Here is a 25,483-nt window from a genome sequence, read left to right as displayed (position 1 = left end):
GGAACTCATCGTAAGCATTATAGATCAAGAAAGAGAGGAAAGGTTTTGTTGAATTTTTCCCAATAATTGCGCATGTCCCCGGTCCTTCCAAAGGAACAGTACGACTACATGAAACCCATAAAGAATGGCAACCGCATAGGTGAAACGATGTAAAATTAAATGCGAAGAAATCTTTTAAAGTGTGTAATTTTATTTGAAATGGGAGAATATACTCGTAGTTAAATATAAAAGAATATATATGAGGTATAAGCAGGTGTTCTTCAACAATTATCTGAGACGTTTTTTTGGTTTGCCATGACTCGATTCTCGACAAGGACATTGTAACCAAAGAATAAATTGGCTGTTTTATAAAACATCCTTTTCATGTTTCGTATGTTATTGAGTGTGTGTGTGTGTATCTTGAGCGAACCTTTGTGAAAACTTACTTTCCTGACAGGTTGTCGGCGAAAGATTTGAAGGCTTGGAGCTTGACAAAAAAGCTTGATGAAATTTCATTCAGCAGTAGAAGCATTAACATGAAAATAGTCTATGGTACATAAACAAAAATTATCAAAAATAGAAACTTAAAAGAGCATAGGTGTCGTTTGATTCGCTTGTTTGGGAAAAGGCCCATAGAGGCTCAAGACGGATTAATTTAAAATGTTATTTTTTTATAAACAAAATTTAAGATGTTAGTTGGGAAATGAAAAAAAAACCTAATTTCTTCAAGTACTAGCTCAAGTCTAGTTAAAATTGATTTTTCATACGATGAAATCATGGTTTGTAATTATTGTAATGCAAAGTAATAACTGAATTTCATAAGCAATGAACAATTTCTGACCATAATTTTGACCAAATAAAGCTTCTCCTCTACATACGCCCGTTGTGATTTCCCAAGCAACAAATTGAGATAATGAAAGAAAGAGAGCGCTTCAGACACGGCGACATTGGTGTCTCTTTCTTCCCTCGGATCTGAACATGCAATGAACAGTCAATTCACTTCGATAATGTGTACAATCGTTCCCACTGTGTTATTTACCCACACGTGCAAAACTGTGTACAATCACTTTGCGCACGCACATCATCATCAGCCCCACAGTCGTTCTCGGGACTTGCCGTGGGCCAGCGCTAGAGAAGCGAACTCGGCACGGACGGCAACAACAACAACAACAACAACAAAAAACACAAAAGCACACACATTAAGTATACATATACATGTGCAAGTTACATGTATATATGTACAGTACATTCGCAACCCTAGAGCGCAATCCGACTCCGCTGTGTTTTCGTTGATCCATGTTCGCCCACTGGGTGCAAAAGATCGCTAGCGCCTGTCCCATTTATACATTACTTCCATAAGTGTTTGAGCTGTATGTATTGTTCTCCAGCATCCGCATCGTACACCTCTATACATATACATTGCGTGTGGTTTGCGTATACGCCTGCACATCGCGCTGAATTTTGTTGCGCGAATGGCCGGGAATTGTTTTCACGTTATTGTGTGCATCTCTGTGTGTGTGTGTGTGTGCGTAGTGTTTGGGAAAATGTTAAAGGGAGAAAGCAAAACGCATGAGATGTAGAGGAATGATGCAGAAGAGTAAACTTACCAGACCCAAGTGTGCATGTTCATATATAAGTGTGTGTGTGTGTGTTTGTGCGTGTATGTGTACGTGTGCGTATGTTTGGCTTTTTTTTCGTAAACAAATCTGTTTCTGCCCGTTTAATTAGCAAAGGCGAAGATTGCCACTTCTGGCACACTTGCATAGCACTTGCGCCGTTTTCTGACACCACAACAAAAGACGGTGTGAGAGCGAGAAAGAGATTGATAGAGAGAGTAATAAAAGAAAGCAACCAGGCAGGGATAACACAGTGCTTAGGTCGGTGCACCCTTTGCCATATTTATTGATTTACCTAGGCCGTTGTAGTAGCAGCAGGTATCTTAAGTATACGTGAAGTTGTACGTTTAGTGGTTTTTTTTGTTTGTTGAGACGGCTATGTTGTTAGTTGTACACCGGGAAGTGTTGCGCAACCCGGGGATATAGGGGTAGTACCACAAAATCAATCGTAAAGTTTACTTTCTTTAATATTTTTTTTAAATGTACGTTATATTGTGATTTTACGTTCAACGCCACCAGATATCCTTCGGTTAGTAGTGTGCACGTTACGTCCCAAAATCCAAATGTAAGACGTATGGAAGTCCAGCATCGAACATCGTTCCCATTATCCGTTGTAGATGATGGTGTTCCTCAAGGTCAAACAGAGAAACCGAAGCACATAGCGAAGCGAACATCAATTAGCACCTGATCGCCTGAAAAAACAGGAGATGCGTTGCCAATTAGCCAAGATACATTGTGTGTATATTTGTGCACGTGTGTAGATAACTGCTGGAGTACGAGCAGCTAACCACGTCTTGCTCATCTCTGGTAGCACAGACCAACATATCCAAAGTTGCTGTGGCTGCACCGTAGATGCCCAGTACCTAAAATTGCGCTCATTTTCAGTAGGTGCTGTTTATAATGTGCCATTGACTGCTTTGATGCTACCATTTGATACCACGCTAGTGAGATCTGGAATGGTAGAGCACCAGCTCAGTTTGTAGTTGCGAGGAAAAATATTAAATAAACACACCTCGAGGGTAGTGTGTGTACTTTAGTAGTTGAAAGCTAGAAGAAGCTAGTGGTCCATACGGCAGGAAGGAAGAGGAAGCAAGTTATTATTAGATTATTGAATTGTTATTGAAAAGAAAACAAACCATAATTACCATGTACGTACATGGTCAGCTGCTCAGTTATTTGTGTTTTATTCTGCGGTTTTTTTAAGTGTGAATTTGTTTCATAGAATGAAGCAAAAAACAACTAAAACTCAACATTGCAGAGATTCTATCCTTCATTGGGTCATTTAAAATGAAGTTAAAGAACCATTTTAATGTATAAAACATGTTCCACATCCTTTTTGCGCGAGTTGAATAAGAAACCATAAAGCAAACGTGGTTAACAAGACAAATAGTCTTGTGCATTGCCTACCTTTAGGCGCAAAAATAGATTTGTCCTACATCAAATTTTACTACAGAGCAGTGAACGTAAAGTGCTCCTATCGAAGTTTCTGTGTTCGCTCCGGACACGAGAACACACACTCACTAACGCAAAGCCCCCGGCACAAATACACTCACACACCGTGTATGCCGTGAAGATGCCGAAGAGACTATCCTTGAGCCCGGGGAAGAAACTATTTGGATTGAGTTCAATTTAATTAGAGGAACGTTTTGTTGCATGATTCAAAAATAGGATTAATACTGGTCGTGGAAGAAAAAGGAAGACTGGAGGAGGAAAAAAAGGAAGATAGAGGAATATAGAAATAAATAGTGTAAAGAAAGAGAAAGAGAGAGAAAGAGAGTGTGTGAAGAATCATAGCAAAAGGACACCTCAAATTGAGTGGATGCATTTTGGAGAAAGTTTACACACACACACACATGAACATATATACAATCACACAGGTATATTTATATATACTTACTTGTAGTCTGGTTGATTAGTTGGCTTAATGTTGTTTCTTCTTTTAAATTGGCTTCATTCCATTCCGGTTTGTTTCCCCCACTTTTTTCCCATTTGCCTTGTGATAGTGCTTTCCCGATATTGAAAAATTGCCAATTTGACGTGTGGTTCCGCTTACTTCCGTTACATGTGGTTTTTTTTCTAGTAACATTATGTAATTGTATGTGTGTGTGTATTGTGTCGCCGTAGTAACATTAACTGTGTTATGTAAGGGGCAGTAAGAACCAGAAAGCAATCATATATGCATGCGTGTTTAGAGTTGACTTTTTAATTTCGGAAACCCAACCGTGTGGTGGGGACATGTGAGTTGGTGTATGTGTGTGTGTGTAGGAAGTGGAAAGGAAGATGTACATCCAACACGCAACGAACCAGTCTGTGACTTAGTCAGTCAGCTTAGAACGTTGTACGGCAGCAACGTGTACGATCAAAACGGTGGCAAAGACGATACGCAATCTACAATAAACCCACCGAAACTTCGTGAGAGCTTGTGCTTTTCTGTTAACTAGTTACTACTTGTTTGCTAAATATAACATACGTCCCGTTGACTGTGAAAGTAGTTAAATAACAAAACTTAGCAAAACACAACCAAAACATTTCCCCATCAACCTGTAATTGTTGGAGGTGACACGAATGATTAGTGATTTTGATCTCTGCTCTGTACCATTCGCTGTTGCAGGAAAGCATAACGATTAACTATGTTAATAAAAGAATATCGCATTCCACTGCCACTGACGGTGGAGGAATATAGAATAGCTCAGCTGTACATGATAGCGGTAAGTACTGTGCACGGTGCAGCAACAAGTTATGACCCATTAGTGTACGACTTCTTCGAGACCACTCACTGCACGCTTGTGTCTTGGTTGCGCGCGCCTGAAAGTATGCTTCCGGGTTTTCCGAAATAACATGCATACGTTGCATACTTGCAGGCGGTACAAACCAGAGACACAATCTGGTAGAATTGTGGTCAGTGAGAGCTATACACTTATGGTTTTTTTAACCCTTTACCTGTCAGTAGACTAGTGCATCTTCACCGGTAGTGTAAACCTTCTAGCTGCGGAAACCTAACACTCTGAAGCGCTATACAGTACCAGATATCCTGTAAAAGCAAATACTCTCGTATAGCCGTATGTTATTCGTTGAGGTTAAAGATGGTGCAACCTGATTTTTATTTAATACTCCGTGCAATGCGATTGATACTCAAACGGCGTTGCGTAGCGTTCATTCTCCAGAATAATGTGTAATGATACCAGAGTAACGCGGATAAGTTATTGGGGGTTGCAGAAAAAACGAAGAAAATTTTACATTTGCTCAAACAGGGCCCTCTCAAACATCTGAGGGCATGGCCGTCCAAAGAGAAAATGTAGCCATTGGTGTCATCTATCGACCACAGGTTAAAGATTGGCGATCCGTTGGATACCGACCGAGTTATAGGCAAAAGTTGGTGCAAAAATGAGGAAAATTTTCGATTTTTTCAATTTTTTGAATTTTAATTATTTTTCATTCTTTTTTTTTTATTTAAAGCATTATTTGAGTGAAAAGAAACTCATTGCAACCCATTGGCATTAAAATAAATCAATTTAATTTTTTTTGCAAAATTTCCCAAAAAAATCGTAAGGGGTAAGCCTTATGAAATTTTCAAGTGGAAAATTTTTTTGAAATTTTTTATTCTTTTTTTAATTTAAAGCACTATTTAAGTGAAAAGAAACTTATTGCAACAAATTCCCATCAAAATATATCACATTTAAAATTTTTGCTACATTGCTCAAAAATGAGGAAAATTTTACATTTTCTCAAACAGGGTAAGGAACTTGGTTTCTCGAATAACTTCCCCTAACCCCTTATCAATACTTAACTGTGGACCTTTAGGAGGGAGGAGTGGGGTTGGGGGTGGATAATTTACTATATTTGTTAATACATTATTTAATTATTTATTATTTAATTTATTTATGATAGTTTGCATCGCCTTAGTATGTTATAAACTCACGGCTGCCAGAAACTGTCCTATCAATTGTCCTTCAAGTAAAATCCTTACTTCCGATGTTTTTGATAGAATGTGATTTACTTACCCGATAACCCCGCAAACGATAGATTGATCGCAGGACACTTTACTTTCATAAACCACAGGAAAGCAAAACTGCGGGCACCTTTGCTTTAACACACTGGCATTTTTTTTTGCCTGAACATACACCACTCTATTGTCTTTTGACACATTTAAAACACCACACTCGCCTTCCATGGCCACATTTTTTAATACACGAATTTACACAATAAGCAAAAAGCTCATCACTTTTTATCCACCTAAACGCAGCCAAAGCTGACATTTTTTTTCTGTGCACAAACGCACATACACACTTCAGTGCGCTTAGGCACATTTAAAACACCACAATCGCCTATAAAGGGCACATTTTTCGATACACGAATTTACACGATAAGCATTAAGCTCATTGAGAAAAGGACATCACTTTTTTATTCACCTAAACGCAGCCAAAGCTGCCATTTTTTCTGTGCACAAACGCACATACACACTTCAATGCGCTTAGGAACATTTAATAAACCACAATCGCCTATAAAGGCCACATTTTTCGATACACGAATTTACGCAATAAGGACATCACTTTTTTATTCACCTAAACGCAACCAAAGCTGCCATTTTTTTTTTCTATGCACATACACATTACAATGTGCTTAGGCACTTTTATAACACCATATTCGCCTAAAATGGCCACATTTTTTAATACACGAATTTACACAATAAGCAATAAGCTCATTGAGAAAATGACTTCACTTTTTTATTCACCTAAACGCAACCAAAGCTGCCATTTTTTTTCTATGCACATACACATTACAATGTGCTTAGGCACTTTTATAACATCATATTTGCCTAAAATGGCCACATTTTTTAATACACGAATTTACACAATAAGCAATAAGCTCATTGAGAAAACGACTTCACTTTTTTATTCACCTAAACGCAACCAAAGCTGCCATTTTTTTCTGTGCACAAGCGCACCGCAATGCGCTTAGCAACACTTAGAACACCACACACTTGGAGATCACTTTTTTCATCAAAAAGCAACTAAAACCTCCATTTTTTTCTGTGCACAAACGCACATACACATTTCAGTGCGATTAGGCACATTAAAAAACACCACAATCGCCAAAAACGGGCACATTTTTTGATACACAAATTAGCCTTAAGCTCATTGAGAAATATGGATTACTTTATTTTCCACCCAAAAAAAAACACCAACACTTCCGATTTTTCCTAAGGATAGGAGCCGCTTTTCCACCGCATGTACCGAAAGTTTGGTTTTTTTTTATTAATTCCAAATTGGATTAACTAGCCGAAGCTAACACGGACGCTAACACCCACGCGTAACCATGATCAAACACGATAATGAGTTACGAAATGTCAAAATGGCGGATGAAAAGGACGCGCACTATCTCGATACACTTTCTGCAATTTCACTTTGCGTTATCGGTTTTGTTTCAAGTTTTACGGTGTTTTGCACAATCTTGTGCGATCGATTCAATCAATAAGTGATGAAAATTAAGATTCCCGACCGGATTTGCAGCTTGAAAGCTTGCATTTACTAATTGGTTTGTGATACGCCGACACAAACCCAAGCCGACGCCGGCAACAGTTTGTGCACCTGCAACACACAAATCTGCACAGTTTAACAACACATTAACACGCGAAATGTTATGCTAACCGTTCTTTGAATGGAATATGATCCGCGAGGAATGTTTTAACACTTTTTGGCACCCAAAAAAGAACTTTCTTTCATATTTTATGTACAACGCAAGGACGCCACTTTCTATTAAGAACTCTAACGTACCGCTGTCCGATCGTTACTGATCGGCGTTATCTCATTATCACCGGCTCTTGCGCTTCGTTACCACGCCACACACCTACACAACTATAATTGGCGGAGCGGCTGTCACCCAACTTCTCTCATTCTTTCGCACACTCTTCGCGCGCTCCCGGAGAGCAGAATGAAAAAAGGCTCGTAGAATAAAAAAAAAACAATTCAACAAAAACTCTTCTATCTTCTCGATCAAACCATGGCATGGAAAATATAGGCATAAGTCTAAAAAAACTTTTTAATAACATAAAATACGATTGCCGTGATTAGACGGAAAAACGCTTTTCCGCTTTTCCGGGCAATGAATTAATTAGAAAGAACCCCTTTTCCCCTCTTCCCATGCCACTTTGTTGGTGAGTGTGCCTTAGCTATAAGGAAGATTTTCTTCTGCTAGCCCCCTGAACGTTAGGGGGGAGGAGAGGGAGACCTAGGCGGCCGCCTGCACCACCTACCTTAAGATCCGCCACTGATATACTGTTATAAACGCATGTACATATGATGGTGAATGTGGTGTCGGGATACTTACGGGGATCAGATACAGGAGACATTGCAATAGTGCTTTTCCAAGGGTTTTCATCATTATATTTCATCCTTCTTTCAAACGTCAGGAGCTGAACGTTAAACTGTACATATCTACCCTTTTTATCCTGTTTAATCCTTTTTAATACTATAAATTCTTGTTCTTGTTCATGTTGGAGATCTGCCATCGTACCATTTTCTCTGAACTGCTCCTTATCGTCCAAAGTACTCGTCTAGAATTTCTGCACACCTGTATGAACAAAGAAGGTGATGTAACGCACGTGTACACTTCAGCTATGCTTTACGTACCTTCGATTCCTTGGGTCATTCTCGTGTTATCATTCGGTGGTTTTTGGTGAACATGCTTTCTCAGTCCATTCGAACACCTTCAGCCGGGATATTAGGGAAATTCCCCATTTAGTACTGTTTGTCCCTAGGTTGCATCGGTGTAGGATCACATCACGGGGTATGCTTATAGCTTACTATTGTTGTGTGTTGTTGGTGGTGTACTTGCAGAAAAAAAGTCGCGAAGAAAGCAGTGGAGCTGGCAGCGGTGTAGAGATCATTGTGAACGAACCATATCAGGACGGACCGGGCGGTAATGGGCAGTATACGCGGAAGATCTACCATGTCGGTAGCCATCTGCCGGGCTGGATCAAGGGTCTGTTGCCGAAGAGTGCGCTCACGGTGGAGGAGGAAGCCTGGAACGCTTACCCGTACACGAAGACACGCTACACCTGCCCGTTCGTGGAGAAGTTTTCGCTCGAGATCGAGACGTACTACTTCCCGGACAATGGACATCAGGACAACGTGTTCAAGCTGAGCGGTGCCGATATGCGGAACCGGATCGTCGATCTGATCGACATCGTGAAGGATCAGCTGTACGGTGCGGATTACACGCGCGAGGAAGACCCGACCGTCTACTGCTCGGAGCGTACCGGGCGCGGTCCGCTCAGTGAGTGCTGGTTGGATGAGCATTGGGAGGAGGTGCAGGGCAAGCAGCAACCGACGGCACGAAACATGTCGCTCATGTGTGCGTACAAGCTGTGTCGGGTCGAGTTCCGTTACTGGGGCATGCAGACGAAGCTGGAGAAGTTCATCCACGATACGGCACTGCGGAAGACGATGCTCCGGGCCCATCGGCAAGCCTGGGCCTGGCAGGACGAGTGGTACGGTTTGTCGATGGATGATATCCGAGAGATCGAACGGCAAACGCAGCTGGCGTTGAAGCGCAAGATGGGCAACGAGGAAGGTGGCGATGAACAGGAAGGTGACGGCGAGGAGGGAGAAGGTAAGTTGTACGGGCAGCGTGGGATTTTGTGTTGTTTTCTTTATGTTGGCTTTCCCCGCACAGGCAACAAACCCACAGCGGAACAGGACAATCGTAGCGCCAACCAGATGTACTCAATCGAAAAGACGAACGAAAACTCAACGCCACACATGGATAAGAAGGAACCGATCCCGCTCATCACTACCACGGCCGACGCGGAGAGTGGGAGCGGTACTGGTATGGTACGGCCATCGCGCAAGGAGAAGCCAAAACCGTCCGCACACAGTTCCGAGGATGATGAATCGGTCGATGGTAAGCACCAGCAATCGCAACACCACCGGCCAGCAGAGGTCGATGACGACGACGAAGATGACGATGAGGATGACGATGAGGAGGAGGAGAATGAACGGCATGGTGCGCGAGGACATTCGCAGCAAGGTGGTTGCTATCTGCGCAAGCAGAACAATGCCGGCTCCAAGAGCAAACTCCACTCACCACTCGGGTCAGCGCATAGTTTCGATTTGCAGGTATGTGATATTGCACGTGGAAGGCGCCTTAGTGGACAGCTATTGCTAAAACCGTTATACCTTATCTGCAGGTTGCTAACTGGCGCATGGAGAAGCTGGAGGTAGATTCCAAATCGGGCTCCGAGGAGGAATTTTTCGACTGCCTTGGTACGTATCACGGTATGGAAGGTGCCATGGGAACAAAACCTTGAGCGATTTTGACTTGCAAATAATATGCTTAGAGGCACATCAAACACCGCCTAAAGTTATGCATTTTGCAACACAAGAGCTCCTTATTTTCCTTATCACTTGAAGCGTTGTGTTTGATTTAATGTTTGTTTTATTTTGCCATTGCATGCCGGTTTTGTTTGTGCGTTTGTTTCAGCACGTGGTATGTGTTTTCTTTTGGCCATCGCCCAAAACGTGCTCGACGTCTCCATGGGTCTTAATACGTTTCTCTATCTACCTCCTGCAGGTGATATGGGTGAGAAGGCATCACTGGTAAAGTGGAGCTCGCTGGAACTGCTGGCAGAGGAAGATGACAGTCCGCAGATGGCGTCGAATCACCGGAATCAGGAGGATAGCATCTTCAGCCAGTCGTATCTGCAGCGTGTCACATCCGAGCGGGGTACGAGACGCTCGTTTCTCGGACATCATTCATCGAGCATCGATCGGGGCACGGGACACGACTCTCCGCCTGGTTCGCCCGGGTTACCATCCTGTCCGACGACGGTACTGATACTGATAATGCATGCCGGTAGCGTGCTGGACGTCAGCTCGGACATGACGACTAAGAAGTCGGACATAACCACATTCCGGGGTGCGCTTGAGTCGGTTATGCGCCAGCATTATCACTCCCTAGTCGGGCACGTTGCATTGCGACTTGTTGCCTGTCCGGCCGTCTGTTCCGATGCGCTCGGCATTCTGTCCAGCTTGAGCCCGTACTCCTTCAACACCTCACCGTCGAGTGCGGACGTGTCCAACCTGGCGGATGTACCGATCGGTGCAATACCGCTGCTCTCGACCTGTTCGCCCGATTTCCAGGAATCGGTTAGTCGAGCTGTATCCTGCGCCAACCAAACGTTTACCGACTTCGTGAAATCGGACGAGGGCCGTGGCTTTAACGGGCAGGTAGTGCTGATCGGTGACTCGATGGGTAGTGTGCTGGCACACGATGCACTGTGCCGATCGTCGGCACATCAGGGCAGTGAAGCGTCCGGCCTGAACCATATCGCCGATTTCGTTGCCGAAGCGAACGATCTGGATGCGACGAAGCTGCTGACGGCACCGTCACCACGCAGACGGTCCTCCTCCACCAGTGAATCGCGGGTGCCCAAGTTCGAGTTTGAGGTGGGCGATTTCTTTATGTTCGGTAGTCCGCTGGCGGTTATACTTTCCGCCCGCCGACTCTCCGACAGCCGGTACGGCAGCAGTAAGCCGGCCTGTACGCAGCTGTACAATCTGTTCCATCCGACCGATCCGACAGCGGCCCGGCTCGAACCATTGCTGAGTGCTCGGTTCTCGATGCTGCCACCGGTGAATGTGCCGCGGTACGCGAAGTACCCGCTCGGCAATGGGCAACCGTGCCATCTGCTGGAGCTGATACAATCCAGCCCGCAGCTGTTTGCTGACGGTGGTCCGTTACCGTCGGCACGGCGTCTGTCGGACACCTCGATCCAGAGCGCTGCATCCGGCATGATCGACAATGTGCCCCTTACCACCATCAATCAGCTGCAGCAGCGCTGGTGGGGCTCGAAGCGTCTCGATTACGCACTGTACTGCCCGGAAGGGCTCAGCAACTTTCCATCCCATGCCCTACCGCATCTGTTCCACGCCAGCTACTGGGAGTCGAGCGATGTCGTTGCGTTCATACTGCAACAAATCGGCCGGTTCGACGAGTCGGGTGGTACCGGGTACGGATATGAGAAGGACGTATCGAGCTTTCGGCCGTCGCAGCCGCGCGAAAAGTGGAACAAGAAGCGTACCTCGGTGAAGCTGAAAAATGTGGCCGCTAACCATCGGGCGAACGATGTGATTGTGCGGGAGGGTGAACCGCAGCGGTTAGTCGCCCGCTTCATGTACGGACCGCTCGATGTAATTACCCTCGCCGGCGAACGGGTCGACATTCATGTGATGCGTGATCCACCGGCCGGCGAATGGCAGCTACTCTCCACCGAAACGACCGACAAGAATGGACGGATCACCTACATTGTGCCGGCGGAACAGGCGTGCGGGTACGGCATCTTCCCGGTGAAGATGGTCGTGCGCGGTGACCATACGTCGGTTGATTTCTACATTGCCGTGGTACCGCCCCGTACCGAGTGTATCGTGTTCAGCATCGACGGTTCATTTACCGCATCCGTTTCGGTGACGGGCAAGGATCCGAAGGTGCGGGCCGGTGCGGTGGACGTCTGCCGACACTGGCAGGAACTGGGATACCTGCTGATCTACATCACCGGACGCCCGGATATGCAGCAGCAGCGCGTACTGTCCTGGCTCAGCCAGCATAACTTCCCGCACGGCTTAGTCTCGTTCGCGGACGGACTCTCAACGGATCCACTCGGTCACAAGGCGACCTACCTGAACAATCTCATCCTTAACCAGGGGCTGATCGTACATGCGGCGTACGGAAGCAGTAAGGACATCAGCGTGTACACAAGCATTGGTTTGAAGCCGAAACAGATCTTCATCACCGGCAAGGTTAGTTGGTTCTATTTACAAGGTACTAGCATTTCGGTTCCTTTATCTTGACCATACACTTCTATACCGCAGGTGAGCAAAAAGCATCAGTCGATGGCAACACCACTCACCGAGGGATATGCCGCACATCTCAGCTCCCTAATGACGGTTGGCGGTTCACGTCCAGCTCAGGGTAACGCCCGTATGGTGATACCGCGCAGCTGCTTTAATCTGCCCGGCCAAAATCAATCCATTCGCAGGCGAAGGTTCGTGCCGGGTTAAAAAGGCGCAGTAGCAGTAGGCATAGTAAGCAAACCAGAACAAGCGAAGAAACAAAACAAAAACTCAAAACATGGGAGAAAACAAAGAAAGGAAACAAACACATCTAATCAAATACCCAGTGTATCCGTAATACCTTAGGAAACCTACCGCAATCCATGCCAAAAAAACAAAACGAAAGATAGTGAAAATCCCTAAAGTTATCAAACACAAGAACGAAGAAACAGAAGAGAGAAGAACTTTAAGCTTAAGCATTATTTGATACTTTGTTATCTGGTGATAGACAGGTCCCATTTATAGCACGCCCAAACTTCGATAATTGTATCAAGGATATTCTTATCGTGTCGAGGGTTTTCACCATGATTCCATTGCTACACTCTAACAAGCTAACGGGGGTATACTAGTTCTGGTGTATTTGTTGAAGTGAGGATATATTCATGAATTTTTTTAGTTCTTCTGGTAAATAATCGCCCGTTAACAAGGTGTTAAAAATACATCTTAAATCGTTGTTAGAGAAGCGATAAGCAAAAGCAGAACAAAAAAAAACGATAAACACGTACGAGAGAAGAAGAAAAACCGAACGATATTCCTTAGTCTGTAAGATATCGTAAACGCTTTGTACAGACGAATTGTTTTCACCGCACAGTTTCTTGTGGTGTAGCGACACTTTATCGAAATTATTACTATTTTCAATGGTTATAAGGGCGGTGCAGCTTCACTACAGGGTACAACAAGATATTATTTGCCAATCGAAAGCATTTATTGTTCAGAATCAAAGCAAGATAATCGTTGAGTAACCAATCGTCTGTACAAATCCTTACGAAATGCATTTTGCACCGTTTTTTTTACCTCCTCTTCTGTCTACTAATCTCACTCTCTCTCTGTCTCTTAAAAAACTGAATCAGTTAAGAATGAATACGTGCAGGAGCAAAGATATGATATATTATTCGAGGGGAAAAGGATGCGTACGCCTCCAATATTAGATCTGTCAAAAGGGAACTGTCATGTGTTAGTAGTGAAACTCATCTATAGTGAGAATATCATCAGTCGGAACACTCGTCCGAGCGGAACGAAAGATACTCAATCTCACGAAGGTAGTAGTCGGTCGGTGGAATAATGTAGAGTTCGGCAATAAGAAGCAAACCCAACAGCAATAACCCTGCGCCCCTGGGTCATCATCCCTGGAAGCAAACATGCTATCGCTCTCTTTCTTTCGCTATTTCTGTCTCCCCCTCTCTCTCACACATTCACAAACACACACATATACACACATACACCAATATGGATACATACGTTTAGTATCAGCAGTATCACACAGCAGCAAGGAGGGGCCGGGCATGCCGGGCATGCCGGACATTTAGCACATGTACGGACAGCGATAGTATGACACAGGTGCCAGGCTCTAGGCGAAAAGAAAACAAAGAAGAAAAAAACAACAAAACAAGGGGTTGCAGTCATTTGTAAAAAGAAATCAGGATCACTATGCAATATTCTAATTTGTCACATGGTGAGTATGTGCTGTGTCACCTTTTCCATCCTTCCAGCACCCCTGCCTTACTGTTCCTGAATTGTATTACACAATTTTCCATTCACGTTTTCCTTGTTCCTGTCTTGCTAAGTTAATAACAAACAAAAGAAACATATAAAAAAACGATTTAAAAAAACAACTAAAACCCCGCTGCACATGGAACCCCCCGACTTATATTTCCGACTGAGGCTAATCGCTAAATCGTTCACTTCGTTTCAGGTACCTGGCTTAGAAGACTGTCTCTAAAACCGGCTGTAAAGAATTAAACAAAAACAAAAAAAAGAAGCATACAGAAAAGAATCCTTGAAAAAAAAGAGAGGACGAATCTAACAACATTAAAGGAAAACCACGAGAGGAAACCCTGTTTGAAAAACACTAAACATGAAAAAAATGTAAAAAAAATCGTTTATAATTATTAACCTTGTTATTGAAGTATTGTTGAGCCTTATCTCGGTTTGTGTTTTCACAATAATAAAAAAAAAGAAGAAAAATAAGACGGACGAGCAGAGGAAATCAATTCAATGTTCTGATATATACAAGTCGAATCTGTTTGGATATGTAATAATTTTTAAGAACGTTTTACCCGAAGCGAATTACACACTTCGGAGCAAGAATGTATGATGGGAAAATGGTTAGAAAAGGGGTGTAAAAGAAAACGGTAGAAAAGCCACGCTGATGCGTACCTATTACTGAATATATACATATATTAGATAATTCATATAAAACATGGGTGTTGTGTAAACCGGACGTCTGGAATCTAGTAAAGAGGAGCGTTATAAAGAATCTATACATATACATAATATACATATACATCAGTAGACGTATTATACAGGAGTTATCCAACTGTTCGTAGTTTGAAGTAAACGTCCGTTAGACGCCCAGCAATGTGTTAGGGAAATGGTAAATGTGCAGGGACAGGCAATCCCAGGCCCAGGGCAAGGGTTCCTGTATAAAGCAATGAGGCGCCCGGCTGACCTAGGGATGGCTCGGGGTTAGGTGAATAAATTCTAAACTTTGATGTTTCTTTACTGTTAACGGTGAGACAAATGGATGTGTGTAGCAACTGTAGTGTCATTTAGTGGTTGAAAACCTCGACAAAAAATAAATCAACAAAGAAATGTGTGTGGAATAGAATTAAAAAAAAACACAGGTATGAAAAAAAACAAAACATTAAAGAGTAACCTAAAACGGAACGAGTATAGAAGACAAAGAAACGAGAAGCTGGAAGTACATTTAGGTGTTGAATGGTCAAAATAAACATGAAAATCAAACTCTAAAATAATGCGACATAATCCAAGATGGCGTAAAGAGAAAATGCAAATGTATTTACGAAATGCTAGATGCAACAACGGTGGCATTCTAAAATATGACTTTAAATACACACTTACACACACACACACATACACACACAAACGGCACACATACAGTGATTTAAAAGTCTTCTCAAACAAAACCAAAACAAGAACAAGGCTGTTATGAAATGTAATGCGTTTGCCACCGTGCCCTGAAGGTGTGCGGTTGCTTATATACTGATTGTAATTAATTTAAGTAGCGTGTATACTTTCTGCCACTGTGATTGGATCAGTTTATTGCGTGGATTATCGACATGCACCTCCATTTTCAAATAAGGCTAAACTGGTATGTGCTTCAGAAGGGCGGAGGCACCGGATAGAAGCTCTAAAGCAGGTTGATAGTATTTTAGTGGTATGACACAATACTAACCGCGTTGGCAGCCATATGTACTAATGCATCCGTTACTAGCCGATTTACTGTATCGATGTGTTCGTGTTTCCATTGCAGCTATACTCCGATGCGACCCTAGCCACACAAACATCAACACACTCATTTTATTCACCGTAATTGAAGCGGTTGAATGAGAAAATACACCCAAAAAAAACAACTATAAATAAAACCAAATGCGATTTTCTATTCACTGGACAATCTTTGACTACGATCAAAACTAGTACTATTACTACTACCACTACTGCTACTACTACTGCGAACAAGGAAAAAAACATTATATAATCCAACAAGGAAAGGTTGTAAAGCAAACGGCAGAATGGGTGTATAAGTGTAAAGATTTAATAATAACACAAATATCAGTGAACCATTAGCTGTGTCCATGTTTTGGATGAGTACTATACTGGAAAATCATACACACACAAACACGAACACATACAACCTACGATCGAAGATTTCAGCTGACAACCCTGCTATACTAAAAGCGGATACTATGAATCAGTTGCTTACTTGTAAAGTGATGTAATTGCTTGTAAAATAATAAATGATAATAATAAAACAATGTTAATAAGCGTCTGTACCGTTTACACATCGACGACCGAATGGGAGCTCCAGTTGGGAATGTGGTATAAGTATTCCGCCTGAAAGTATGCAATTACTCATTATTAAGATCGCCAATATTAACAGCAGAAACCAGCGAAGAAAATCCGGCAAAAATCATCATCTAACCGTATTACAGCTTCTTCCAAACAATGATTTATTATACACCATTTGTTTTACTAAGGGGGTTTAGTATGAGATACACTTCTACTATACACACACACATATTTCCACCGCTCGCATGACAGTAATCTACCGAGACTGACATGCCCATTGCGAACAAGTCACTTATATGAACAAAAATGTTCACGCTTAACGGATATGGTTACTAGTCCGGGCAGTGTTACTACAATCGTGGTGGACTGCGGTATATCGTAATGAACCGGGAGATAAACAATAGAAACAAGAACAAAACAAAAACAATTTACGTTATAACTAGCATTGTAGTAGGACGGACATCTCTCCGTATGCCTATTTCTTCCCCAGTATCCAGTTAAGCAACACCGTGGAGGCGCTCTGCTGTGTGGTTGCTTCTGTGTCCGCTGTAAAATGCCACAATGGTAGCAAAGTGAGCTTGCAATCATTGTGTAGTGGCAGAAATCGCACTTACCTGTAACGTCCGTACCGGCAATTTTAGCTGCCGCCTCGACTGGCATGTTGGCAAGGTCGCGCTGTATCAGCGTTAGCTGACGGTTTCGCTCCTCACGCTCCTCCTGCCAACGTTTCTCCTTCGAGTAGCTAATCGATTGCAGCTCGGACAGTTTGGAGGTAAGGTCCTGTGGACCGGACAGGCTCGAAATCGGCCGTTCGTCAACCGGCAATCCACTGAGTGACCGGTCCGGCGATGCATCGATTGAACACTCACCCGAGGTACCGTACTCTGCTGTGTTTCAAAGATACAAATGAAGATAGCGAAAGCAAAATCGATCAGATAAGGGTTTAAAACATTTGCGAATTGTGTTTGTTTGTACCTTGTTCTGCGGGTATTGCACCAGCGAAACGCATCTTAAACTCTTCGTGCATGCGTAGTGCGTTCGAGAGACGTAGCTGCAGCGTGTCACGCTCCTGCAGCAGGTTGCGTAGTTCCAGCTCTAGCTCATCGCAGCGCATATCCCGTTGGTAGATCATGTACAGAGCTAACTCTAGTTCGGCCTGTGGTACCCGGTCACCTGCCGGTGGTTGTGGTTGCTGCTGTTCCGGTTTCGGGACGGGTTCACTGCCGCTCAGCCCGGAGGCGAATAGTTTGGTTGGATCTACGCGTGCCGCTAGCCGAGCGTACTCTGCGCTACGCAATGCAAGCTGTTCCTTGAGCGTCACAATCTCGACTTCCTGCCGCTCGAGAACTTCCCGCACAGTTGCGTCATCAACCTGGGCAACTGCACCTGATGTTGAGGAGTTTGCTTCACTTACATCCGTCAGCTTTTGCCACAGTTCGGTACGTTCGCGTTCCAGCTGCTGGATGTGGGCTTGCAGAGTAGCGATCTGCTCTGGAGCTGAATCGGTGGACGTTGCACTGGCTGTTGCTACTGTTCCATCGGCTTGCTGAAGCTGTTCCAGTGTCGAACGTAGCATCTGTATCTCTACACCTTTCGCGTCCAGCTCGAGCAGTGCCTTGTTCAGCCGATCCTCGAACTGAAGATCGTGCAGTATCTGCTGATTTAGTGCTTCTAGTTCCCCGGACATTTCCATCTTTTCCTGCTCGAGCAATCGATTTTTGTGCTCCAGTTCGGCTAACTGCAGTTCCATGGAATGGGCAGGGTCGTGGAATGGTGGCACCGTCGCTTGAACGCTACCACTCGTTTGTAGTTGGACATTCTGGCACTGTGCTTCGGTCAGCTGTGCCCGCAACTCGTCAATACATTCCACCTCAGCGGTAAGCTGTTCCAAGCGTGCATTCAGATGCGCTATCTCCGATTGGCGCGTCTGTAACGTCGCCGTCATCTGTTGGACCTTCTGCCGCAGCTCTTCCACCTCCTGGGAAGCGGTAGCGGTGGCTACCGATTCACGCAACATCTCGATCTGCTTGTCCTGGTACTCTTTCACTTCCGTCAGCTTCTCGCAGGCGGATTCCAGCATGTCCAGCTTCAGCACGTTTGCTTCCTTCTCACGCACCAGTACCTCACACTCCTGCTCTAGCTTTTGCACCTTCGCTTCGAGTGCGTCCTGCGATTCGGTACTTGCCGCTCGCCCACCAACAGACTCCGTCTGCTGTGCGTCCAACTTCACCTTGCACTCCTTCACCTTGCGTAGCAGCTTGCCCGACTTTACCTTCAGATCGGTAATTTCCTGCTGCATCAGGTCCTTCTCCGCACCGAGCTGCTGAATAAGTTCGTCCTTTTCAAGAACCAGCGCTTCCAGCCGTGCCGTATCGACCGTACCCCAACCGACATCGGCATCATCCCACATGCCGAGATCGTGTTCCGGTTTCGGTTCCGTAACCGGTTGTTCCTGCCGTAACATGGAAGACTTCGTTTCGGCGAGTGTGAGCTGCAACTTATCACACTCGTCCCGCAACTCGGTACACTGCTGGTGCGCCTTCTCGCACTCCTGCTCCTTGAGCTGAAGTGCCTCGGTTAATTGATCCTTTTCGTTGCTCTTTTCCAGCACAGCCGCTGTGACCGATTCCAGCGCCAGCTTGTTTTGCTCGTACTCACTCTGTAGTGTACGGTAGCGTACGTCCGCATTATCGGTTTGCTGCTGTAACTGGGACTGTTGTGCTTCCGCCACGCCCAGCGCAGACTTGGTCTGACTCAACTCATCTAGCAGCGACTGGTACCGTTGCTCTGCTTCCCCAGTTTGTTGCTGCAACATATCCAAATCCTCGTTCAGCGCACCGTTCAGGGAGGTTAGGATGGAAATGTTCGTCTTGTCTTCCTGCGTTTGCCGCTCGAGCGACGCGATCATGTCACGGAGTTGGGTAATTTCATCTGCTTGTGCTTCGTTTTCGGTACGGAATTGCACCAGCGACGCTTCCCAACCGACATGCATCTGCTCCATATCGTATAACCGTTGCTTCAAGCTCTCCATCTCGATCGACTGCAGTTTGCCCGCATCAGCTTGATGTTCCCGCAATTCATCACACTCATATCGCAGGGTTTGAAGTTCCTGTTCACGCTGCTTAAGCGCTTCGTTCAACTGCTCCTTCTGTTGCTTTTCCTCCACCAGCTGCAGCTGTATCATTTCGTAGTCTTTGTATCGATCGCACTGCTTGCTGTAGCGTTCTTCCGCTTCGGACAGTGACTCCCGCAGCTGCGTTATTTCTTCGAGGCGATTTGTGGTAGCTTCGGTTACCCGTGTGATATTGTTTCTTTCTACATCAAGCTCTTGTTCTAGCGATTGTACACTGTCACGCAAGGTTGCAATTTCCTCCATCAATTCAGCATTGCTCTGGGTTGCTTCGTTCAGACGCTGTTCTATCGCTACACGCTCCCGGTTTGCGGTTTCTACCACGTTACGCAGTTCTGTCTGTTCGGATTGCTGTGATCTGTCCATGTGCTCCTTAAGCCGTTCGATTTCATTAAGGGCAGCAGTTAATTCAGATTGCTGTGATTGCATTAGTGTGTTTGCAGCAACTGCTGTTTGAAGTTCCGTAGCTTTAGTGTCCAGCTCTCGCTTTAATTCGTCTAACGATTGATCCCTCTCAGAGCAGCACACGGCGTACTGATCGCGCTCATTGGTAACTGACTGCAAACGCGTCTGCAGGTATTCAATTTCGCTTGAAGCTAGCTTGGCACGCTCTTCCGTGTTTTGCAGACTATTCTCAAGTGCGCTAACTGTTTCGATCTGCCGCGCAAGCATCTGTGTAATGTCCCGGTCCGTTTCCGCCAGCAACGATAGCCAGCTAAACACATCCGACGGTATTTCGATCGATTCTTCCATACTCAGTGCCGTGGTTTGTTCCTGCCGGTTGCGCCATTTCTCACTGTACCGCTGTACCCAATTTTCCACACGCTTCAGCTGTTCGACCAGGGTATTATTACGGTCCTGCACAATCGCTAACTGCTGCCGCAGATTAGCCAACTGTTGTTCCATGTTTTTGCACTGTTCCTGTTCCGCCCGTACGGTTGCGTTGAGCTCTTCCTTTTCACTTTTCAGCCTGCCCAACAGGAGCGTTTGGTTGTGGAAGTCTTCCAGCTTGCTCTGGGTCATGCGCAACTCATCCTCTAGGTAGGCGGCACGCCGTTCCCGCTCCTGCAGGCGTTGCGTTTCCTTTATCTTTTCCTTGATGATGGCTTTGCACTTATCAATCTTACCGTTCTTACCGGCGAGCTCGGTTTGCATCGTTTGCATCTCCTCCTTGCACGCCTGCAGTTCCGCCTCTAGCGACTGCAGTGCGTCAGTTTTGCTCTGCAGCTCGCTCCGTACCACCGTGAGCTCCTCGTTGAGCTTTCGCAACTCGTCGCGACTACATTCGCTTTCGGACTCCATGTGATATTTTTGCTCCAACAATCGGTGCAACTCATTGTTCAGATGATACATTTTCTGTGACAGTTGCTCCTTCTCTTGGCTTAGCTCGCTCACATCACTGGTAGGCGTCGACTCTGTGTCCATGTGTGCCACCTGCTCGTTAAGTTTCCGGTTAGATTCCTTCAACGCTTCAATATCTTTCTCCAACTTGGTACACTGGACGTTTTTCTTCTTCAGATTGGCTGCAAACTTTTTCAACTTTTCTAGCAGTTCCTCATTCTTATGCTCAACCTGCTCCTTCTGCGTCCGGAACTCGTCCACCTGCGTCTGGTGCTCTTCCACCGTCCGGTACAGCTCAATGATTTGCCCGTTCAGCGTATCTATCGTTTCCTGCTTGTGCTGCAGTTTACCTTCTAGCTCTTCGCTTGCAGATTCCGGCACATTACTTGTAGCATTACGCAACTCCGTACGCAGCTGGTCTATCTGCCGGTTCAGTGTTTCCGTTTCCATTGCCTGCTGCTTGGAAACAGTCTCCAGCTGATACTGCAGCTCCGTCGTGTACGTTTTTAGCTGATGATTTTCCTGCTGTGTCTCCAGCAGCCGGTGCTGTATCTGCAGCAGTTCGGACGATTTGGCATCGACCAGCGCATCGATGTCCTTCTTCAGCAGCATAATTTCATCGTTCTTGCTGTTCAGCTCCACCTTTAGCAGCTCTGGCTCATCGTCGGAACTCTTTTCGTACGCCACCTCCAGCTCGTGTTTTAACATCGCTATCTCTTCCTGCAGCAGCGCTATCTGGGAAGCTTTACTTTCGAGACATTTAATCGTTTCGGCCAGCTTTGTTTCAAGCGTACTGATGGTACTATCATTACAGGCAGTACGTGCCGTACGCTCATCTTTACAGCGACCATACTCATCGATCAGTTGCCTGCTCATCGTCACCAATGTTTTCGCACTTACTGTAAGCTTCTTTGCCAGTTGCATCTTCTTCTGTTTGTCCTTGTTTTTGTTGTAATTTGTTATCTCCATTTCCACTGCCATCAACGACTGCTGGTAGACGTCCTTATCGAACGCTTCTTCGGTTGTGTTCATCGTCATCTGTGCCGGTAGACTGGCGGCACTACTGGGCGTCACACTGCTTTCAACCCCTTCCAACTTGCGCACCTTCACCGTGTCCAGCTCTTGACGGATAGTTTCCTTTTCTTCGTTAATTACCCGCAGCTTATCCTCCAGGTCGGATTTGGCTGATGCTAACTCCACACTGTACGTGCGCAGCTGTTCGTTTGCCTCCTTCAGCTTATCCAGCTCGCTGAGATAGGCTTGGTTTTCGATCGAAATCGCGTCTAGCTTTTCCAACACTTCCCGCCGCTCGTCCGTGAATAATTCCACCTTATCCATCAGCTCTTTGCTTTCCTCCATGAGCTTAAGCAAGCTTTCGTTTAAGTCTTCCTTACCGCTCAGTACATTGCGTACAATCTCGTCCGAATCATCCATTTCCGTTGCGCCATCCTCAGCCTTGGCACGCTTTTCGGAGTTTTCCATCTCCTGCTTCTCATGCAGCGTCAAGTTTTCCAGTATTTCGATCGATTCCGCCGAGCTCACCTTCTCCAAGCTAAGCTTATCGATCTTGCCCAACAGTTCCGCATTCTCGTCCGCGTAACGTTTCAGCTTCTGCTGCAGTTCCGACTTTTCCGTCTCCCAGCTGTGCAGCACCTTCGTCAGTTCGCTCTTATCCGCCAAACACTTTTCTAGCTTTTCCTCCAACTCTATCGACAGCATTTGGCTAGCGATGCGCCCATTATCACCGTCCCCATCGGTTACGGTCACGTGGTCGGTGAGTGATTGCAGTTCGTTTCGGGTGCGATTTAGATCTTCGCTCAGATCGTTCTTTTGCTCCTCGAGCAGCTGCATAGCAGTTGCCTGATGTTGACACGTCAGTTCCAACATTTCAATGCGTTTTTGCAGCTCCGGACCGACCGGTTTCGGATCGGTAGCATCGTATCGGGTGTCGGTTGTATTGCGCTCCTCGATCTCGGCAAGCCGTTGGGTAAGGGAAGTGTTTTCCTCGGTCAGTTTGGCGATCTCTTCGTGCACGTTGGACGTCTTTTTGAATGTGTCGACCTGTTTCTGTAGTTGCTTGATCTTTAGCTTACATTTTATCATGTTCTTGTTCGAATCGTCAAGCTGCTGTTTCAGTTTGGTCGTTTCCGACTCGAGCTCCTCGTCGGCCGATCGCGGAAACAGTGGTTTGGGTCCACTCGTCTTCAGCTTCTCCTGCAGCACCGATACGTTAGCTGTCATTACGTTCAGCTCGATTGTTTTTTCTTCCAGTGACTGGCGCAAGTCGGTCATTTGTTGATTCATGCGTTCCATTTCGATATCCTGCGATGCGAGCGCTTGCTCGAGCGTGGCGATTTTCTCCAGCGCATCATACAATTGTACCTTAGCTTCGTCCGACGTTTCATGTTGATCAAGCCGTACTGGTGGTGTGGAAGCTATAATTTCATTGCATATATTTAACTGAAAGGAACATAATAACGAAAAGTAGCACACAACATACCTGCCTGCTGCTGTATCTGTTTTCGTTCAGCAGCTTTCTGCAGTGGATCGTATCCGTACGATTCCAGCAATCGTGATATTGCTTCATCGGTAGAAATGCTGTAGCTTTGTTGGAGCAGTTTCGTCTGGCAAATAAGAACGGAAACGTAATTAATACATTCCATCTCACCACACCCTTTACCACCAAACGTACCTGCAAGTTGTGTAACTCCTTTACCAACTCGAGATCGGATTTATCGTTCTCTTCGAGCAAACTATTCACCAGCAGTGATAATGCTCGCAGTTGCTCGTCAATAACACGCTCCTTTTCGTGCAAATCGTCCTCCAGCGTCGTTATTCGTCGCTCCAGCATTTCATCGCTCTTTCGCTTTACCTGAGCCTGGCGAACGTTGTCCTCGAACTTTATTAACTCTTCGTTAAACTGTTCCTCACTGTCCTTGACCGGTTTGATCGGTGTGGAAATTGTTTCGTGTGCCGGGCCAGGATCCAGAAACGAGTGACTAAAAGAACGCCGCAAGCTATCCGATAGATCGAACGCCGGGTCGCGCCCACCACCGTCGCCAACCGATGAAACAATCTCCGCAAGGCACGTGGTGCTCGATCGGTCCAGCGATTGTTGCGTCGCTTCAAGCTTGTGCTTGATTTCAATTACCTTCTCCTCGATCTCCCGCTGGCTTGACTCTCGTTCCGCCATTTTAAGGCGATTCTGTTCGATCTGCTGACGAAGCAGCGAACACTTCTCCATACCGGATGATTCGGAACGACCGCGAGGAAAGGCAGGACTGCGCGGATCAGGCCGGGCATCAACTGGACCATCCTTCAGAGCAACACCCTGGTCGATGGTGGCCAGTGATTGGGACGATGAACCGATGCTGCTAGCACGGTTTAGCCGCGAGGTAGTAACCTTCGTCTTGAAGTGTGTCAGCCGCTGCGCAATGTTTTTCACTTTCTCTTGTGCCGATGCATGCTTCATATCGTTCACTGCCTCCGTCTGGCGAATGATTTCACGCAGAGCGCTTATTTTAGCCTGTTGGGTGGGTGGTGTAACAACATTAGCAGATGGTGCATAGCGAAATGACGTATCGACAGGGGTAATCAAAACACGAACCTGCTGCTCGTCGAAGCTTGATTGGAGATTTGCTAAATCGGAATCATCCTGGTTGCTGGTTCCGGCCATGGTTACGGGAAAAGGTTCGGAATAAAATGTAGAAGAAAAAAAAAAACACAAAACGAATGTTTCCTGCAGTAGGAGTCTGTGAAGGAAATAGAAAATGATTTGTTTGAATAGTGATTTTGCATTCAATTACTCCAATCCAGCACGAGTGTGAATTTGACCTTATCATGTAAATGTTATAGCCATCAGCAAACACTAGGAGAAAACAAAACTTGCAGACCATCTAATGCGGATAGTATGATGCGGAACTTTCGTCTTACCTTGTAAAGCTACCTAGTTAATAACTTTAAGACAGAAAATAATACTATTTAAACTCAGGAAAACATTTTCGTGGTCTGTGATGTACACATCATCAACTGCTTTATGTTTTGACAGTACCGACGGGCGAACTCGTTGATCCATTCATCATTTCGCCGCAACCGAAGAACTGTCACATTTTCGCCGCATATAGAGGTGTATGCATATTTGAAAATGTGTTCTTTTTATCAATTGCAGTCATTAATTTAAAGTTGTAAAATGGAAAATATGCTTTCTGTATTATATTTGAAGAGGCGATAGTTATTTAGAGAGATATATGGACAGTAAAAGGTACACTTTTTCCAGCTGAAAGAATATCTCGAGTGTAACACAATGTGCAACGGCAACTAAAATAGACAACTGTGTAATAAAATGTCAAACGCTCACGTGTGGCCTGCGTATCCATAGCAACCATGGTCTCGTGAATTAAAATTACATGCAGTCCACGAAATGCACTGCAGCTGATGTAGGAGGATTCGCAGATACGCTGTTTCTTTCAAAATGTTACTTGAAAAGTATAACATATAAC

The 25,483-nt window shown here is 45.2% G+C and overlaps 2 protein-coding genes across 13 annotated transcripts; one reads left to right on the top strand and one right to left on the bottom strand.

Moving 5' to 3' along the window:
• Positions 1 to 836: 836 nt before the first annotated feature.
• Positions 837 to 16,493, top strand: LOC125763754 (protein retinal degeneration B). 11 transcript variants are annotated; one of them, XM_049427224.1, is made up of 9 exons: positions 1,356 to 2,043; positions 3,264 to 3,472; positions 4,207 to 4,303; positions 8,432 to 9,206; positions 9,270 to 9,712; positions 9,784 to 9,859; positions 10,167 to 12,391; positions 12,464 to 14,156; positions 14,397 to 16,493. In XM_049427224.1, the coding sequence occupies exons 3-8, from the start codon at positions 4,226 to 4,228 to the stop codon at positions 12,650 to 12,652; spliced, it is 3,786 nt and encodes a 1,261-aa protein (XP_049283181.1). In that variant the 5' UTR covers positions 1,356 to 2,043; positions 3,264 to 3,472; positions 4,207 to 4,225; the 3' UTR covers positions 12,653 to 14,156; positions 14,397 to 16,493. The 11 variants fall into 11 exon arrangements, with proteins under 11 accessions (XP_049283238.1, XP_049283199.1, XP_049283181.1 ...); XM_049427206.1 differs by having other exon boundaries at positions 3,049 to 3,472; XM_049427292.1 differs by lacking the exon at positions 1,356 to 2,043 and adding an exon at positions 2,070 to 2,160.
• A 157-nt stretch (positions 16,494 to 16,650) lies between these two features.
• LOC125763694 (protein lava lamp) lies at positions 16,651 to 25,041 on the bottom strand. 2 transcript variants are annotated; one of them, XM_049427066.1, is made up of 7 exons: positions 24,918 to 25,041; positions 24,592 to 24,736; positions 23,677 to 24,510; positions 23,485 to 23,608; positions 17,489 to 23,419; positions 17,128 to 17,400; positions 16,651 to 17,059 (listed from the first exon to the last, which is right to left on the bottom strand). In XM_049427066.1, exons 2-7 carry the CDS (start codon positions 24,658 to 24,660, stop codon positions 16,989 to 16,991), a joined length of 7,302 nt encoding a protein of 2,433 aa, XP_049283023.1. In that variant the 5' UTR covers positions 24,661 to 24,736; positions 24,918 to 25,041; the 3' UTR covers positions 16,651 to 16,988. The 2 variants fall into 2 exon arrangements, with proteins under 2 accessions (XP_049283023.1, XP_049283033.1); XM_049427076.1 differs by having other exon boundaries at positions 17,128 to 17,397.
• Between the last annotated feature and the right edge of the window lie 442 nt (positions 25,042 to 25,483).

This window comes from Anopheles funestus, chromosome X (genome assembly GCF_943734845.2).
Source record: "Anopheles funestus chromosome X, idAnoFuneDA-416_04, whole genome shotgun sequence".
NCBI classification, from domain to species: domain Eukaryota; kingdom Metazoa; phylum Arthropoda; class Insecta; order Diptera; family Culicidae; genus Anopheles; species Anopheles funestus.
This window is presented reverse-complemented; position numbering and strand designations above follow the sequence as displayed.

Coding starts and splice junctions, on each gene's coding strand:
- LOC125763754 (XM_049427281.1), top strand. CDS start 4,226: ATGTTAATAAAAGAATATCGCATTCCACTGCCACTGACGGTGGAGGAA. Junction 9,207..9,269: donor TGACGGCGAGGAGGGAGAAG/GTAAGTTGTACG, acceptor TTCCCCGCACAG/GCAACAAACCCACAGCGGAA. Junction 9,713..9,783: donor CGCATAGTTTCGATTTGCAG/GTATGTGATATT, acceptor CCTTATCTGCAG/GTTGCTAACTGGCGCATGGA.
- LOC125763694 (XM_049427066.1), bottom strand. CDS start 24,660: ATGGCCGGAACCAGCAACCAGGATGATTCCGATTTAGCAAATCTCCAA. Junction 24,511..24,591: donor CAAGCTTCGACGAGCAGCAG/GTTCGTGTTTTG, acceptor CCCACCCAACAG/GCTAAAATAAGCGCTCTGCG. Junction 23,609..23,676: donor AGGAGTTACACAACTTGCAG/GTACGTTTGGTG, acceptor CTTATTTGCCAG/ACGAAACTGCTCCAACAAAG.